At 41.1% G+C, this 19,792-nt stretch overlaps 1 protein-coding gene across 1 annotated transcript; it reads right to left on the minus strand.

Annotated features, from left to right (window-relative positions):
- Positions 1-323: 323 nt before the first annotated feature.
- On the minus strand, positions 324-17,406 carry gtf2h1 (general transcription factor IIH, polypeptide 1). The gene is made up of 15 exons (XM_084060466.1): positions 17,249-17,406; positions 15,752-15,907; positions 14,818-15,010; positions 9,918-10,080; positions 9,324-9,417; positions 8,031-8,180; positions 7,198-7,277; positions 6,385-6,515; positions 5,922-6,003; positions 5,742-5,830; positions 5,444-5,561; positions 4,715-4,805; positions 3,889-4,004; positions 2,563-2,655; positions 324-1,400 (listed from the first exon to the last, which is right to left on the minus strand). Exons 2-15 carry the CDS (start codon positions 15,903-15,905, stop codon positions 1,314-1,316), a joined length of 1,641 nt encoding a protein of 546 aa, XP_083916592.1. The 5' UTR covers positions 15,906-15,907; positions 17,249-17,406; the 3' UTR covers positions 324-1,313.
- Positions 17,407-19,792: the final 2,386 nt, after the last annotated feature.

Raw genomic sequence — 19,792 nt, forward strand, 5'->3', positions numbered from 1 at the left:
AAAGTAATTGAAAAAGCACGGCCGCCCTCACGCATTATAAGGACAATATCAGTCACCAGAACCAAGAACAGGGTTTTTTCAGTTACAAGTTACAATGGGTTTGTACAGGAAGGGGGCGTGTCTGATCAAAATGATAATATATGAATATCTAAATACTGAATCAAACAACTTAACCAATTAAGACCGGGAACGCATCTGTGTAACCACTTTAACCATTGTTATACTTTGGGCTATTCAAAAATAGCAGATATACAAGCTCACAGCACGGCACTCGGTGCCATGCTGTGAGCTTGTAGATCTGCAATTTTTTTTAAATCGTGAAAATTTGCAAACGTGCAAATGTTTGAATATATATATTTTTTAAAGTGAACATTTGCTTCTGGGGGGCCCTGGAACAACATGTTTTGAGATGGGGGTCTGCGGCCAAATACAGATAATTCTGGACAATTTAGAGAACCACTGATATAGCAACATATGTATTTTTCTGAAAAACTGTTTGTAGAATCAGAACCTCAGGTCTTAATGGGTTAAAACGTGTCTGGGGTTAGAAACTCAAAAGCCTGAGTAGACGTTAAAATGACCCCAAACATGTTCTAAAGTGAAATATCCCTTTACTGCACACCAACCAAACCCTAGGGGGTCCTTGAAGAAAAAAAATCCACTTTTTTAGATCCACTGTCCTCCTACTCCGGCCTGAGGTTTGACTGTGGACCACCTGAACCCCGACCTCTCTGACCCCTGAACCCGACCCCCGGTTTGTGTCCTAAACGGGTCAGAAAGCCTGACCTCTGACCTCACACTGAACCCAGCTCTTCCTCTTAAACCTTACGACACACATCACCACATCAGTACCCTCTGTGTCCAGAGGGGGGTGCCGTTACCCCACCGTGTCTCTCCACTTTGGTCATATTTATACCATTTCGATATTTTATTTTATTTTAAAAAGTCCCATTCAACCATTAACAAGAACAACATCATTCATCCTTCTCATCCTGACGGAGAAAATGCAAAAAACGGGGGGGAAAAGTTAAAGAAACTAATTTACAAACGAAGTGTGAGTGAGATAGGTTTTTTTTTTTTTTAAGTCTCTGTTGTTGAAACAATATCGCCATCCTCCGAAAAAAATCTTCGTCATTTTCATGGATGCTCTGTTTTGTTGTTCTCAACGTTCCCAGCGGCTTCAGCTGTAGAGTCCAGCAGGCCGTCTGTACGCCCGTCCGTCTGTCTGTGTGTGTGTGTGTCTGTATCTATGTCCATCTTGTCTGTCCTCTCGCTTTGACCATCGTCTCTTCGACGGTTTCCGTCTCACAGCTTCAGGTTTTTCGTAACATGCGACGGTTCTGCCAGGTCTGGAACTTACTGTAGGCCACCTGGATCATCTCCTCCAGATGTCCTGTCAGCTGCGGGACATTAAGATCATATGAAACCTCTTATCTCTAGATTTTTATTTTTATTTTTTCCTAAATGAACGTCCTACTTGATCATACTACAGCGTCACACAAAAGTAGCAGATCTACAAGCTCGAAACACGGGGTGAAGCGACGCGTTTTGAGCTTGTAGATCTGCTTTGGCACACAGCAGATCAATACAAAGTACACGGCACAAAGAATAAATCAGGCATTACGATGCCATCAAGGCCTGCCAACATAGCTTTTAGTTGACTAAATAAACTGTAGACTTAACTAAGACTAAACTAAAATATTTCAGATGAATACAACTAAATGGAATTGTATTCAAAAGATTATGACAAAAACAAAAACTATCAAAATGTGATGACAAAATTAACGTTCAAATAACGTTCCGGTATTTAATGATATATGTATCATACCCATGGATTAAAGCTAAATAAAATATCACGACTGAAAATGTCCTAATGTGCCATTTGTGAATACTTGTTCAAGGATCCCCCACCACACGCACACTATTCCTAAACAATGAACACAATATGTAAAATTAGGATGCTTTAGTAACATTGTTCCTGCTGTTGTACATACTGCCGAACCATGTGAAGATAGGATAATTCCTTTAACAGGTCCGTTCATGAAAGTCCTTGCGGTCTTGTTTCCAATGAGGGCCTGTGAGCAATTAGGGGTTAAGAGTCTTGCTCAGGGACAAATTTCATTTCATCGACACATTTGCTGGCCTGGCCTGGAATCGCACCTGGGGCAACCAGGGCCTCTGGCTCCCAAGGCGGCTCACTCACCACTCAGCTATGACCGCCCCCAAGAAAACACAGATTCTTTGCTTTTATATGAAATATCCGAGACGATTAAGATATTATGGAAGACGCTTCTCAACATATTGCTAGTTTGACCACTTCAAATGCTCTGATCTTAAAATAACCAAAATTAGCCTTTCTACAAGCTCTCAATGCGTCGCAGACGCATTGAGAGCTTGTAGATCGGCTATTTTTGCTGCGCAACGTGCTTCGATAGAAGACATGCTGGCTTCCATGGAATCCAAATGACTTAAATCAGTCTTGGCGACTGAGATCTTTAATTCATGCATACCATCATCCCACTGTCCTTTTGGAAACATCATAAATACTACAGACAGACTCACGTTTGTGTTCAGATATTGCCGTTGGACTTTGGTTTGAAACGGATGCAGCTTTGTGGCCTGGAACCTCTCCAGGTTGGACCTCATCTTCACCACCTGCACGAAGGAAGAAAACGAAAGGATAAATGGAAGAGAATGTCTCTGTTGTCGGGCAGAAACCAGCTATGTCCAACATATTAACTTTTCAGGAAATTATAAAAAACATGTTTTTCAACACACCACTGACTCATTAACCCATTAAGACCTGGAACTGTGTCATTTTTAGATTTGAGCTAAAAAGCATTATTTTACACTTTGGGCTATTCAAAAATAACAGATATACAAGCTCATAGCAAGGCAACGAGTGCCGCGCTATGAGCTTGTAGATCTGCTATTTTTGAAAATTTGTGAAAATGTGTGCAAATCTTTGAATATATATATTTTTAAAGCAAACATTTTTAACTCAAGTCTTTGCTTCTGGGGGTCCCTGGAACAAAATATTTTGATGGGGGTCCGCGGCTAAATACATATAATTTTGGGGGTCCTTGACATGAAAAAGATTGAACACCACTGACATAGAAACATACGTTTTTCAGAAAACTGTTGGGATTTAGGAGACATGTAGAATCGGCTTCAGGTCTCAATAGGTTAAAGTTGGTGACTTTATACATTGTCAGATACTTGAATGTGTCCTTATATTATCATCACTTTACCCACATACATTATATAATCATCACTTTACCCACATACATTATATTATCATCACTTTACCCACATACATTATATAATCATCACTTTACCCACATACATTATATAATCATCACTTTACCCACATACATTATCTTATAGTTATTTTATTAAATACATTATATTATCATCACTTTACCCAAATACAGCTCAAGTGGAGTTACCATCAACGACAAACACGAATGATGACATTTCCGCGACTAGCATATTTGTTTAAGCTTGATTCCATCTTCTTCGGTTTTGTTCCAACCTCAATATGTTCAAAAACAACAGAAACAGTATGAGCTTGTAGATCGGCTATTTTCACTATAGCTCTGCTGTAGTGTGCCACTATTCCATCGTACAATACAGTGCACATGGTTCATGTGGTTAAAGGTGTTATCAACCACTTCAAACCTCTAGACTTAGTACAACTGGACCTGAGTTAGCTCTGTACCGGGGCCAAATCTCACAAAAAATTGCAGATCTGCAAGCTCACAACGCATCACGTGACGCCCTGTGAGATTGTAGATCGGCTATGTTTGGATAAAGTTCCCCTCTCCAGAATATCGTGGATGCTGGGGTTCAGCTGGTTAATAATAAAGTGCTCTCTGGCAGACTGACCTTCTCCTCCAGGAAGGGAGTGTTGACGGGGAAACAGGACCAGAAGTGTCTCAGCAGCTCTCCTACGGCCGTGTAGAGATGTTTCAGCTCCTCCTGCACCTCCTTAGGCACCATCTCTGCAACAATACAAACACACAACAAGCACTTCAGCATTTCATTAGAACTAAAGGTCTCAACATACGGGGAGCGGTGGATGTGGGCGTTACCGCTCGGATCACGTAGCAATCATTGTTTTGTACTCTTCCACGGTGCGGGGAAAAGGAAAGCTCACCACAATACAGCTCTTGACGCCCGCGTGCGTGTGCACAAACGAGCACGAGCGCGAGAATTTCACAGGGCCACGCCCGCTCGCCTCACCGCCCCTCGACTTCTCCGCGTGTCCCAAATAATCGCCCGCCTCAAATTGAAAATGATTTACATAGGCGCGTCGCTTCCCGTCTGAAATGACCTTAAGACTAGTCATTTTATGCTTGGTTGTGTGTGGGTATCACGCTAGGAAAACAGCTGATCTACAAGCTCGGCTGTTTTCAGCACACAGCTAAGTATAAATCATGCATTATGACATCATCACGGCCCGCTAAAATACATTTAGTCGACTAAATCAACAGTAGATTTAGTCGACTAAAATCTGATGATATTAAGTCAACTAAAACATTTCAAATGACTAAAATATGACTAAAACTAAATGGGAATTTTATTCAAAAGACTATGACTAAAATGTTCTGTAAAAGATGAACTCTGCTTACTTTGCATTTGAAAAACAACAGTACTTCTACTACATGCCATAGTGGGAATACAACAGGGACGAAATGAGTGGAATACTTACGGTTTATGGCTTGCTGTGTTCCCGCCTGCATGAGGGCGCCCCCTGGTGACAGAGCTACGATGGCAGACGTGGCCATGCCGCTGGTCAACACCTGAGTACAGGACACCAAACTCTGCATCACACCTTCTGCATGCACTTATTTACAGGACACCAAACTTTGCATCCACTTATGCAATTTAATGGAAATGGCAAGCTTTGTTCATGATTTGAGGCAGTTTGTTCAACCTTAGCCAATGACTATGGAAGATGGGAAATCGGACAGTTGCGGGTTGACCACATGACTATAGAGATACTGTGTACCAATTTGCATGACATTTGGATAAAAGCTGTAGGAGTAATGGGGGAAAATGGGTTTTGCACACATCTGCCTCCTGGTGGCGCTATGACAGGCCATGTGAAAAATGTGGTGCAGAGGTTCTGAATTGGCATCCAGGGAGTGGGTGCGCACAGTTTCGCAGCAACCGGGCCAACGGTGCCAGAGATTAGCTGCTAACACACGGACAGCACAGGACACACGGACGGACGGACACACACACGGACGGACGCACACACAGACGGACGCACAGGGGGTAAAACATACTCTCTTGCCATGCCTTTCGGCCTGGCGGAGACAATAATAATAACCTGGGTGAGGTTAGGTCTGTAGTAATAATAATAATAATGATAACATAATAACCTGGGTGAGGTTAGGTCTGTAGTAATAATAATAATAATAATAATAATAATAACCTGGGTGAGGTTAGGTGTGTAGTCTCTCATCTCATGCTGGATGTGGCTGACGGAGCTGATGATGTCCTGACTGCTGCTGTAGTGCTGAGACAGGAGCGGCACCGGCCCGTGGGAATACCTTCAATTAAATCAAATAAAACCAAACTTTATTTATAAAGCACATGTAAAACAACCGAAGCACAACGGAGTGCTGTACAAGGTTCAAAACAGAGTATCAACAACCAACTAATCCATCGGCGCACAAACAAACACATACAAATTCAAAAGACATTAGATAAATATATAAAATAAATATTACCTGTCAGATTTCTTGAGGTTCAAAGCCAGGGTTTTTGGTCTGTTTTCAGTTTGCATATCCTCATACTCTGTGGTTTCTTCTAATCTCACCTGAGAAGATGTTCACCACGAAACGTTAAAACCCATTAAATTAAACTAATAAAGCAAATGGCTCTCTGTGGCTAAAAGAGACACAGCTCACCTTCTTGCCAGGAGGCTGGAACACGTCTGAATCCCTGGAGTTTCCGTCTGTACTGCCGGTCTCACAGCTGGGGGGGGCGTCCCTTTAAAAAGCACCGTCAACAAAGATCACAAAACAATGCCTTCTAATTCATAAAACAGTTTTCTGAAAAACGTCCGGGGAAAGACTGGGAAAGTGTCATATATATATATATATTTTTTTTAAGTGAACATCTGTAACTCAAATCTTTGCTTCTGGGGGATTCTACAAATGTCTTCTAAATCCTAACATTTTTTGGGTGTTTTTTTTTACCTTATGTTGCTATAATATCAGAAGATTTGCACAGCAGAATAGCAGATCTACAAGCTCATAGTGTGGCACTCTGTGCCGCGCTATGAGCTTGTTAGATCTGCAATTTTTGAATAGCCAAAGAAATGTAAAATGACACAGATGCGTTCCCGGATTGGTTAGTCGTAGTTCTCACCCTTTGCGTTGCCCTGCAGCCAGCACCATGGCACTGTGGTGGTTGAAACGCTTGATGATGGCAGAGTTGCTGTTCTCCTTCACCGACTTAGTGGAGCTGAAGGCCGAGGCCAGAGCCGCCAGACCATAGCCCTGTGGAACACCATGGTACAATATAAAAGACCAGACCGTAGCCCTGTGGAACACCATGGTACAACGCCAGTGTTGATTTCGTCGACTAAAACTATGACGAAAAATGTCTGTCGACAACCTTTTTTCACCGACGAAAACTAAATCATAACGAAATCAGCCATTAAGACGGCATCACAGCACCGCCAAAATACATTTTAGTCGACTAAATCAACTGCAGATGTAGTCGACTGTAATCTTATATTTAGTCGACTAAAACTAGACAAAAACTAAAACATTTCAGATGACTAAGATAAAACTAAAAGGAATTTTATTCAAAAGACTATAAATAAAAATAAATAAAAATGTGCTGTCAAAATCAACACTGTACAACGCAGTGTTATAAAAGTGCAAGCTGAAAGTGCACGCTAAACGCAGATCTACTACTACAAGCTCAAAACGCGTCTCAGTGCGACGCGTTTTGAGCTTGTAGATCGGCTATTTTTGCTACTTTTGTGTGACATAAAATGGCGAAGTACGGCATTCATTTATGAAAAAGTTAAAATACGGAGATAAGAGGTGGCTGCCCAACAGCATATGCAATGTGGCCCTCAGGAGTGAGTGTGGAAATATAGTGGCCCACTACATCATCAAAGTTGCATCACCCCTGGTTTAAATGATCTATCTGCTGTGGAGACGTTCTCACCTCCTCTGTGCTTTTGTCCTCCATAGAGAGCAGGTCCACCAGAGGATTCTTCACCCCTTCAACCACCATGTTCTTTAGACCTACAAGACCACACAGTGAAGGAGCAATAGCAACATTCAGACACTAGATGGCACACTTTCCCAACACACCAGTCGCAGCACGGCAACCTTAGTGTTTCACAATCATAACAACGTTTTCATGTGGATTTATTATAAGAAATAAATAAATAAAAATGCTTCTAAATTATTGGATTGATCTACATGAGTGAGGTTCATAATGATAATGAATGTATTTGTATAACGCTTTTCTGAACAAAGTCACAAAGTGCTTCAGACAAAAATTGTTTGCTTGAAAAGAATTATATATTCAAAGATTTGAAAATATTTACATGGTTTTTCAAAAACACCAACAAGCTCAGTGCCGCACTATGAGCTTGTAGATCTGCTATTTTTGAATAGCCAAAGAAATCTTAAAATGGCAGTTGCTTTCCCAGCTTTAATGGCAAATAGTCCTAAGAGAAACACTACAAACACAGGTGTGTTTTCAGAAGAGTTTTGAAGGAGAGCACAGATTGTGCTACCCTCACGCTCACAACGCGAGCTTGCAGATCTGCTATTTTAAAACATTTTAGTACTTTTACTTTTGATACTCTAAGTATATTTTGATGCCAATACTTTTGTACTTTAACTCATTTTGAAGCCAATACTTTTGTACTTTTACTCAAGTAACATTTTAAACACAGGCATTTTACTTGTAACAGAGTATTTATGCATTGCAGTATTGATACTTTTACTCAAGTAAAACATTTTGAGTAGCACTGGATGAGAGCCTACCTTTCTCGTCCTGCTTGGCGCACTCAGAGAAGATGTCCTGTGTCCCGGTGTTGATGCGGTCTCTGTGGAAGTAGTGGGACTGGAAGAACCGCGTCCAGAAGTCCTTCTCCGTCATGGTGTGAGGAACGTTCTCACTGTACTTCTCTCTCACTGAAACACACCAAACACAACCACCATGGTGTGAGGAACGTTCTCACTGTACTTCTCTCTCACTGTAAAACACACCAAACACAACCACCATGGTGTGAGGACCGTTCTCACTGTACTTCTCTCTCACTGAAACACAACAAACACAACCACCACAGTAGATCAGGGGGTCCTCAATGTTTTTGTTCAGGGCCAAGGACCCCTTAGCTGAGAGAGAGAGAGAGAGAGAGAGAGAGAGAGAGAGATTTCTTAGGCTATTCAAAAATAGCAGATATACAAGCTCATAGCGCGACACTCTGTGCTGCGCTATGAGCTTGTTTTCAGTGGTTTTCCACCAGTTGCCGCTGTTCGCTACCCTATGAATGATGCTTTCACTGCCAGATGACGACAGACCGGGAATTGACAAAAAAAAACACGCTTGTTTACTTCCTGTCTATTCGTTGTGGGAAAATGACTATCTTCGCTTCTGTTGTTTTTTTCGCAAAAACAAGCCACATTCAACTGGCCACAACTATGCAATGTATTACCAGATATATATTTTTTCCTATTCTACTAGAAACCTGTGCGTATAATGAGGCGATCACCGTGAGGACAGCGATCACAGAAAATATTCCATGATTTTTCAAGGGTTGGTAAAATCACTTGTTTTTGCTGGCACTGGCGTGACACTATTACTCTGGCAGTTAAAGAATGTAAAAAATAAAACAAAACAAAAAGGTTCCAATCACCCCCCCCCCCCTCACCCCCGTAGTAACTCTGAGGACCCCCTCGGAGACAAATTGAGTTGAGTGACGTGAATGTTGATAGCGTGTTTTGCTTTGATGTCTTGCTTGATTGACATTGCAACTGGGATTGTTCAGAAGCTAAAGTTTAAGTCAACACTGAACGCAGCGAGACATCAACGGAGTCGTCATTTAAGAAATGAGATTGCATAGAATCTATCCCATAGATAGATGTATGATATTTGGTTGATTAATGGTGCAGCCCTATTCTGGCATCTGGCTTTTAAGCTACAAGAGAGACTGTTTTACCTGCCGGATACATTCTGAAGATGTTTTACCTGCTGGATACGTTCTGAATATGTTTTACCTGCTGGATAAGTTCTGATATGTTTTACCTGCTGGATACGTTCTGAAGATGTTTTACCTGCTGGATACGTTCTGAAGATGGACTCAATGATGTCAGCCGTCAGGTTGTACCTCAGCCCGTTGCATCCGTCTGTCTGAGGACGAATGTCTGCCTGCAACACAGAAATATAGAAAACACTGAATGTCTGTCTGCAACAGACGTGTTTTCTCAATTACCTTTTTCTAGGGATGTTCGCTATTGGCTTTTTTGCCGATATCCGATTTCCCGATATTGTCCAACTCTTAATTTACAATTCCGATATCATGCCATATTGGCAGTTGAACAAATACATAAAAAAAACAATACGGATATTTCAATATCGGGGGGGCACGTCTACTTTTTTCATTTATTTATTTATGTATTTATCATCATTCACACAGTATCTATGGACACACCATAAACGTTTGTTTAGATCAAATATATTATCAATGATACCAGCTACACCAGGCGTGTGGATACGTGCGTCCCCCATACGCAGACTTTTAAAATAGGACTGGATCTAAAAGTGTGCGTGTGCGTATATGCGCGTGTGTGTGCGAACATTCTCTGGTGTAGATGGGCCGTGACGAGTGAGTGAGTGAGTGAGTGAGTGAGTGAGTGAGTGAGTCTCACCAGAAAAGCAGCAGAGATTCCAACCTCCTGCTTGTTGTTGGGGAGACTGTGTTCTGTGTTGTTCAGGCTCAGCCGATTGGCCCAGAACTCCTCTGCACTGATCACCTGACTGACCACCAGATCCTTATAGAGCTGGAACAGCACCGGATCCTCCTGTAACATTCTGACATAAAACAACTAAATGTTAACAAACATTCAAGCGTTTAGCAAGGGTTTGGTTATTGGACAAGGTTTCAGAGTGGGAGCAGGGTTTTAGTAAAGGATAGAATAGGGTAACTGTAGTCTGAAATAATGTGTTTATTTATTCTACATGGTTCATTGTTCAGACATGTCTTGTTATGAAGTACATTTGTTGTGTGTGTGAGGAGCACGATGGAAAATAGTCCTAGACTTTATTGTGTCATATCCTCAAATAGTTTTAATGTGTTGTGACTTTCCAAATAGACTAAACTAAAAAGTGTTGATTTCGTTGTCTAAAACTATGACGAAAATGTTTGTCGACTACCCTTTTTCACTGACGAAAACTAGATGAAAAAAAAATAAACTAAGCTACGATGACTAAAACTATGACTAAATATTAGGGGCGGGAATTGCCAGGTACCTGACGATTCAATTCGATTCCGATTCTGAGCGCTACGATTCAATTAAATTGCGATTATTGCGATTATTGCGATTCCTGCGATTCCCGATTCATTGCGATTCCAATACATGATTTATTTCCCCCTCACTGTGCGACTAATAAACAAAGTGCTTTCTAATGACCCATAATGAAAACATATTCATTTACTTCCATTATCTTTTATTGAAAATAAAAACAAATGGAAGAGATGTGTGGAAGGTTATGTTTGCCAACATGTCATGAACAATTGCAGAAACCCAACAGTCATTTTTTGGAAAATAATACTGACATATAAAACAAAGGCTGCTCAATATTCTGATGACCAATCAAAAACACTGCTACTCTGTGCAATTAGCAATGTAATAAAGAACAAAATGCAAAACATTTAGCAGCTTTCTTAAAAAAAAATCTGTACCAACATTCAAAAAACAAAAAAATAATATTAATGACATAAGATGTCAATATTAACAAATAAAGAAATACTTTAAACCAAATGCTCCTGTTGTGCAAACAAACTGCAAATAACTGACCCCAAGCTTCCTTAATGACACTTCAGTAACTGAACATTAATTGGAAAATAATACTGACTTATACAAAACAAAGGCTGCTCAATATTCTGATGACCAACCAAAAACACTGCTACTGTGTGCAATTAGCAATGTAATAAAGAACAAAATACAAAACATTTAGCAGCTTTCTTTAAAAAATAATAAATTCTGTACCAACATTCAAAACAATAATATTAATGACATAAGATGTCAATATTAACAAATAAAGAAATACTGTAAACCAAATGCTCCTGTTGTGCAAACAAACTGCAAATAACTGACCCCAAGCTTCCTTAATGACACTTCAGTAACTGAACATTAAATCCCTGAATAAACAAAGCACCTTTTTTTCTAATGAAGACAATTCAGGGTTCTTCTGACCTCAACCAAAATCCTGCCATGCCATTGAATACATGGAAGTTAGTGCATGTTCTTGTTTAAGAACAGAAGTTGGTCAAGATGCTTTGGCTTGAGGGTGCTCCTCTGTGCAGTCAGAATGTCCCCTGCAGTAGAGAAGACTCTCTCTGAGGAGACACTGGTGCCTGGAATGCACAGATATCTCTTAGCCAACTTTGCAAGCAGAGGAAGATCCTCCTGATTCTTCCTCCACCAGTTGAGAGGGTCCCCTTTGAGAGGGAGTGATGGAACAGAGCGGTACCTGGCCACTTCCTCCTCAGCTCTGGCATACGCTGACACAGGCTGCGTTGATGTAGTTTCTCTGAAGGTCTCCCCCAGCAGATTCTCTAGCAGAGATAAGGGTGCCCTTTTTTTGGGAGCAGGCTCTTCTTCATCGGTCTCTGGGTCTTCTCTCTCAGAGTCGGGCTCTGGGTCTTCCTCCTCTTCAACTCTCACCACTTGCTGTAGGATAACAGTAAAAAATGAGAAGAACAGGTGAACACAAACTCAATGAGAAGAATAGATAAACACATTTCATTTTAATTAACAATGTCAATATCTTCAATACACACATTTTAACTTAACCCATTAAGACCTGAGGCGATTCTTAAAAATGTTTTCTAAATCCTAACAGTTTTTTGAAAAAAATCTATTAAAAAAGTCAAGATTTTTCAAAAATGGCAGATCTACAAGCTCATAGCGCGGCACTCGGTGCTGCGCTATGAACTTGTATATCTGCTATTTTTGAATAGCCAAGGAAATCTAAAGTGACAGATGGGTAAACAAAACACAAAGCTATTTTTATATTAAATGTCAAAAAATGATGTTTTGTACATTTGGATAAGTTAAACAATGATGTATATTTTTTAGATACATTTTTTACATAAAATGGCAGAATTACCTCTAGTGAGGCGGCCTCAGCAACCACTCTTCCATACACAGCCACTCTCTCCTCCTCAGAAAGGAAAGGCAGGCTCTTGAACCTAGGGTCAACAGCAGAGGCTGTGTGAAGTGTGTTTTTCTCCTCCTCAGTGGTGTACCGCTTCTTGAGGTCTGTATTGATGGCCTGCTTTATGTCCCTGACCAGTGATGATTGTCCAGAAGCATATCCTGTGTCCTGAATCAGTTGTGCATGTAAAGGAGCAATCAGTGAGATGGTGGGGTTTTTCTGCTCTGACATGACTGTTGTGGTATCCAACATCGGCTTCATGGCCTGGACAAATGCTTCTGCATTAGAGATATCTGCAGTGCTGAAGATGGCAATGTCTGACTCCTTCTTTCTCACCTCAGGTGACAGCAAGGCAGCGGTGATTGAAGGCTGTACCAACAGAAATCTCTCCACCATTTCATAGGCACTGTTCCATCTGGTGCACACATCTGTTTTGAGCTTCTTTGTTTTCTTGAAACCATGTTGCTTCTGCTTTACCTCAAGCTGGTGTTTAGCAATGGTGCTACGGTGGAAAAATGTTGACACTCGCCTGATGTTCCCCAAGAGCTTCACAATAAGGGGCAGCTTCAGTGCTCGCTGAGAGGCCAGGTTTAGGGTGTGGGCGTAACACCTTACGTGCAGGAATTTGCCCTCTTGAGCTGCAGAAACCATGTTTGTAGCATTATCAGTAACTATAGCCAAATGATCTGTACTGAACTGCCATTCTTCTCCTGCTTTTATTAACATCTCCTTCAGGTTTTTTCCTGTGTGTTGCTCTGTCATTCTCCTTGTTTGGAGTACATGAGAGATGAGCTGCCACTCGTCACTGATGAAGTGTGCAGTTATGGTGATGAAGGAATCTGTGGCAACCGATGTCCACGCATCCGTAGTTATAGCAACCCTTTCTGCTTTTTTTAGAGACTCTAAAACGAAGTCTTTGGTATCGTTGTAGAGTGCGGGGATGACTGTATCTCTAATGGTTGACCGACACGGGACGACGTACCGTGGCTCCAAAGTGCGCAACATAGCGCGGAATCCATCGTTCTCAACGACTGAGTATGGACGCAAATCCTTGGCAATAAAAGCCCCGATGGACTTTGTAATTCGCTGCGCCTTTTGAGAATGTATGGGCAGCTTTGTCAACGTGTCTGGGATCGTTGTTTGGGTTGCAGCAACAACTGGCTGTTCTTCTCCCAACTCAGGGTGCCAGCGTTGAATATGGTTCCTGATGTTAGTCGTGTTCCCACAATATGCATTTTTGGCTTTACATAACTTGCACACGGTGTGACTTTTATCGAGTTCCTTTTTTCCCTCAACCTCGTAGAATCCAAAATGCTGCCATACGCTTGCTTTGAATTTCGAAGGAGCCGGTCGAATTGTTTTTTCTGTCATATTTTCTCTTGCTTCTCTCGGTGTTTCTGCCATATTTTCTCTTGTGTGTCTCGGTGTGTCGTCATAAGTTTGTTTAGCTAGTTTGTTTTGAGTGAAGCGCGTGGGTATGTTTGCAGTGTGCGTCACCTTAAAATGTCCGGTACGGCGCCACAGCGCAGTCTCATAATAGTTCCCCCCTTTCACTCCATCCGCGAAAGGGGGGAACTAATCTGCGACTGCGCTGTGGCGCCATACCGGACATTTTAATCCTGACGCACACTGCAAACGTGCACACACGTGGACGCGCTTCTCTCTAAACAAACTCATGAGACACAACACAAGGGAAAATATGACAGAAAAACGAATTCGAACGGCCCCTTCGGGATTCAAAGCCAGCATATGGCAGCATGTTGGGTTCTACAAGGTTGAGGGAAAAAGGAAGTGGATGAAACTGATTTTTTTTAACATAATGTGTAAAATATAATATATATTTTTTATATTAAAAAATCGATTTTTGACATTTATGAATCGATTTATAATCGCGCATGTCCGAATCGCGATTAATTGCTGAATCGATTAATTTCCCCACCCCTACTAAATATATTGACAATTTTGTCAACAAATAACAACTAGAATAAAATGTTAGGGAGGAACTAGTGGAGAAGAGATCCAGTAGAACTAAGACTAGTGGAGAAGAGATCCAGTAGAACTAAACGACAAGTAATTTTAGAGACAAGTCATTTTTTGTTTTATTTGCGCTCGGGTGTGCTCTGAAAATAGCAAATCTACAAGCTCACAACGCGTCGTTGTGTGCTTGTAGATCGGCTATTTTCAGCATGCAAGTGTAAAATCAGCCATTACGACGCCATCAAGGCACCGCCAACATACATTTTAGTCGACTAAAACATAAACTAAAACATTTCAGATGACTCAACCTTTATTCAAAAGACTGCGACTAAAACTACATCAAAATGTGTTGTCAAAATCAACACTGAAACTAAGCTGAAGAACTAAAGCCATAATAACACATCTCTCAACCTGTTCTTCTCCTCCAGCTCCTTGTTGGCCTTCTTCTTGAACTTGGGCAGCAGCTGCTGCAGCAGCTCTTTAGCAGCATCTCTGTCCTTGGTGGCACTGCCCTGGTTGGAGAAGTGGAAGGTGGAGCTCTCTCCTGTGTGCAGGACCAGCTGCAGCTGGATCTTAGCCTTACCGTCCGGACTGATCTTCTGACCTGAAAAACACACACACACACACACACACACACACACACACACACACACACACACACACACACACACACACACACACACACACACACACACACACACACACACACACACACACACACACACACACACACACACACACACACACACACACACACACACACACACACACACACCACGGGATCCATTAGGGGATCCACTAGTACCTGTGTACAAGATCTATTAGGACCAAAAGAAGATCCATTAGGATACAGGAGCATCAGAATAAGCTGAATAAGAGCTAAGCCTGCTGCCACCGAACTGTTTTTTAACCCATTAAGACTAGCAAAGTCATTTTAGATTTGAACCACTTTAACCATTATCTTATACTTTGGCTATTCAAAAATAACAGATATACAAATATTCTACAAATACGTCTTATAAATCCTAATAGTTTTTTGAAAAAATGTTGTTATAATCTCAGTGGTTCTCAAACTTTTTTCATGTCAAGGACCCCCAAAATTATATGTATTTGGCCGCGGATCTCAGAATATGTTGTTCCGGGGACCCCCAGAAGCAAAGATTTCAGTTAAAAGTGTTCGCTTTAAAATATATATATATATATATATTCAAAGATTTGAATATATATTTTTTATATATATTCAAAGATTTGCAAAAATGCTATTTTTCCCCCCTCAAAAACAGCAGATCTACAAGCTCATAGCGCGGCACTCGGTACTTCAGTACTCATTCAGTACTTTACTCACAGCGTATATCTGCATACAGGTGGCTGACAGAGAAGCGGTCTTTCCCCTCGGGACCCCAGGCGATGCGTTCAGCCATCAGGTAAAGGGTTCCGTCCTGTTTCCTCTGACGAACCTTCTTCACCACCAAGAGCACTTCCTCTGACAGAGACGACATTACTGAGGAACAAGACACAACAACACAGAGACGCCATTACTGAGGAACAATACACAACAACACAGAGACGACATTACTGAGGAAGAAGACACAACAACAAAAAACAACACACAGATCACATGAAGTCCACTTGAACCCCAGCATTCATATTCTGGGATTCTGGGAGATTAGCCAAAATAAAACAAGCTCACAGCGCGTTGACATTTTACTTGACCATTAACACGTTGAGTGCCAAAGACGTACTGTAGATCTACGTCTTTTCCCCCCAAAAAAGCGATAGAAACATGTTTGTTCCAGTGGATGGACGGCAGCGGTGTAAAGTAACTGAGTACATTTACTCAAGTACTGTACTTAAGTACAATGTTGAGGTACTTTTACTTTACTGGAGTATTTTCCAAGTAAGTGTCGCTCAAATAAGTGTGATTAACAATGCAATTTAGTTTTTATGTGAACATTATGAATAAAAATAACATTTCTTACATCATTTAATAAATGTATATGAATAGTGGACATAGCCGATCTACAAGCTCAAATCGTGTTTGCGACACATTTTGAGCTTGTAGATTGCCTATTTACACTTTTTCTTTTATAATCCAACATGGAAATGACGATTATGCAAAAAGAAATATTGCGATTATCTCAAATAATTGTGATATGTGTTGATGATATTGTGTGTTTGTGTTATTTCATGCTATGTTGATTAATTGAATACATAGGATCACAATGGAAACAAGTCACACTACTGCTCAATATGCACTAAAAGCCACATGAGATGAATTATGCTCAATGATATCAGTTTGCATTAATACAGATGTTTATGTACTTTGTATGGATTAGCCAGCTAAGCTAACAATGTCTTTATATCTGTCTCTAGTTAGCTTAGTGAGTAGAACACACACACACACACACACACACACACACACACACACACACACACACACACACACACACACACACACACACACACAGACAAAGAGACACACACACACACACACACACACACACACACACACACACACACACACACACACAGAGACAGACAGACAGACATAGAGACAGACACTCACACACAGACACAGAGAGACAGACAGAGACAGACAGAGACACAGACAGACAGACAGACAGACAGACAGACAGACACTAGATGAGCGATAGTTAGTTATGAACAATGAATGGACCCTTATGGGTCTGTAACTCTGCGAGGTCCATTTGGTGCCATATGTGTACACTCTGAGTTACATTAACACACACACACACACACACACACACACACACACACACACACACACACACACACACAGTTCAGAGAAAAGTCCCTCTCTCAGTGAATTAGATAAACTGACCTCTAGTCGGCGCTCCTCCGGTGGGCTAGGACGCAGGAGGCTCAGATAAAGATGTGAATGATGATAAATGAATGTTATTATTCCTATAAAACACATTAAACTCATTAAACTGAATCACAAGCACAATTAAACAGACGTTAACATGACTGCTGCCGCGCGGTGCTGCACTCTAATGGGTCCGGGTGGAAACACCGGACGGACGGGCGACAGTTCTCACCTTCTAGCTCTGGGGCCAGTTGCACCACCTCACACTAAGTTCAAACTTAGCCTAGTTATAGCTTAGATGGCTTTTTAAAAAAAGCCATTTAAGCTATAATAGCCGGGAATGTATGTGTCATTTTTAGATTTCTTTGGCTATTCAAAAATAGCAGATCTGCTATTTAAAAAAAAAAAGTGAACATTTGTGCAAATCTTTATTTATTCAAAGATTTGCACTCATTTTCACGATTAAAAAAAAAGAGCAGATCTATAATATATATCTTATCTGCTATTTTTTTTTATAGCCTAAGAAATCTAAAATGACACATATACTTTCCCTTTTGATTGAATGTGTTTAAGCTATAACTAGGCTAAGTTTGAACTTAGTGTGAGGTGGTGCAACTGGCCCCTGGTCCATAGCGTAGTGGTGTAAAGTAACTATACGTACATTTACTGAAGTACTGTACTTAAGTACAATTTGGAGGTATTTTTTCACTTTACTGGAGTGTTTCCAATGTTCAGTACTTTTACCTCTACTCCACTACATCTCAGAGGCATATATTGTAATTTACTCCAGTACAATTATTTGAAAACTTTAGTAAACTTTTAAACTTTGGCTATTTGAAAATAGCAGATCTACAAGCTCACAACGCGTCGCATTGCGGCGCGTTGAGCTTGTAGATCAGCTAATTTCAAAAGATTTTAATACAAATATACATATGATACCTTGTGAAATGGGACATTCTGCATATGAGAAGCGAAGAGAGAAAAAAAAGTCCGCCGAACGTAGCGAAGCAGGCTGGATACCAGGCTACAAACTTTCTGCTAAACCAGCTAAATTAAGTTCACCAGAGGGGGGTGGGACTCCAGGCTCCACCCCCTTTTGACTTCCAACCTCACCGTGAGCTTGGAGGTCCATTTAGCTGTTCTAAATAATCAATGATGAACAAAACCTCCTAAATCCACTTTTTTTTGGTCATTTCCTGAAAAATGAACATTTTGGAGTTATAGCTGGTTGCTGCCGGACAGCAGAGATATACTATATATATATATATATATATATATTTATATTTATATAAGCTCACAGAATGTAAGGAAACTTGAATTTGGGCCATTATATCTCCCCTTTACTAATACCAATCAGTAAAGTGTTGTATATCATTTTTATCGGTGATTAGTCACCTTTACAACAAGGTACAGCTTGTAAGCATCGGGCATTCATGGAATGAGCAACACAGGCAAACGTGTGGGTAGCGCCGAGCAAAAATGTGCCAAAATCACCCAATATGCTTTTGCTGGTAATCGCTCTTGTTTTGAGCGACCTGCCAGCACACACCTGCTGAGAGGTGGGTTCTGCAACTTTACGTTCTGCAACATGGGTTCTGCAACTTTGTTGAGTTTGTGTATGCTCCAAGCAGTAACACTGCCCCCATAGAAAGATGCCACATGTGTCCCTTCAGGATAAGGCCCGTGCATTAGGGCAAGTGAAGCTGGTATTCCGTTACGCAGATTACGCATTATTTGACAGCCCTGGTACCATTTGCAGGCAGGTGTGTGCCAGTCAAAGGTGTGTGACTGGCACCTGAGCATGGGCCCTGCAACTTTGGCATCTGTCTTTGGTACCGTTGTGCATATCTTGCCTGTAAATCTATGGTTCCTCAGTGAAGATTTTATTTATAACGCACTTTACATTTACAAGAAATCTCAAAGTGCTACAGAAGGCAATTGCAAAAAAAACAAAGACATCACATCAATAAAAGAAAACAACAATTAGGAGACTAGAGTAAAACTATTAAAACATGTGGCATAAAGCCTAGAGGTAAAACCAGCTAAGGAAAAGCTTTTCTAAAAAGGTAAGTCTTTAGTCCTCTCTTGAAGGAATCAAGTGACTGTGGAGCTCTCAGGTGGACAGGGAGTGCATTCCACAGTTCAGGAGCGGCCAATAATACACCAAATAATGATGTCACTCTGCATAACGGAACACCAGCTTCACTTGCCCTGTTGCACGGGCCTTATCCTGACAAAAGTGGCATCTTTCCATGGGGGCAGTGTTGCTGCTTGGAGCATACACAAACTCAACAAAGTTGCAGAACCCATGTTCAGGTGCCAGTCACTCACCTGTGAGGCAGTCACACACCTGTGACTGGCACACACCTGAAGCCCATTGAATGTCATGAATGTCACGACATTGAATGTCAGCAGAAAAGTCTAACAGGCCATTTTGGCACATTTTTGCTCGGCGCTACCCACACGTTTGCCTGTGTTGCTCATTCCATGAATGCCAGATGCTTACAAGCTGTACCTTGTTGTAAAGTTGACTAATCACCGATAAAAATTATATATAAC

This window comes from Gymnoscopelus microlampas (assembly GCF_963454915.1).
Source record: "Gymnoscopelus microlampas genome assembly, chromosome: 6".
Taxonomy (NCBI): Eukaryota; Metazoa; Chordata; class Actinopteri; order Myctophiformes; family Myctophidae; genus Gymnoscopelus; species Gymnoscopelus microlampas.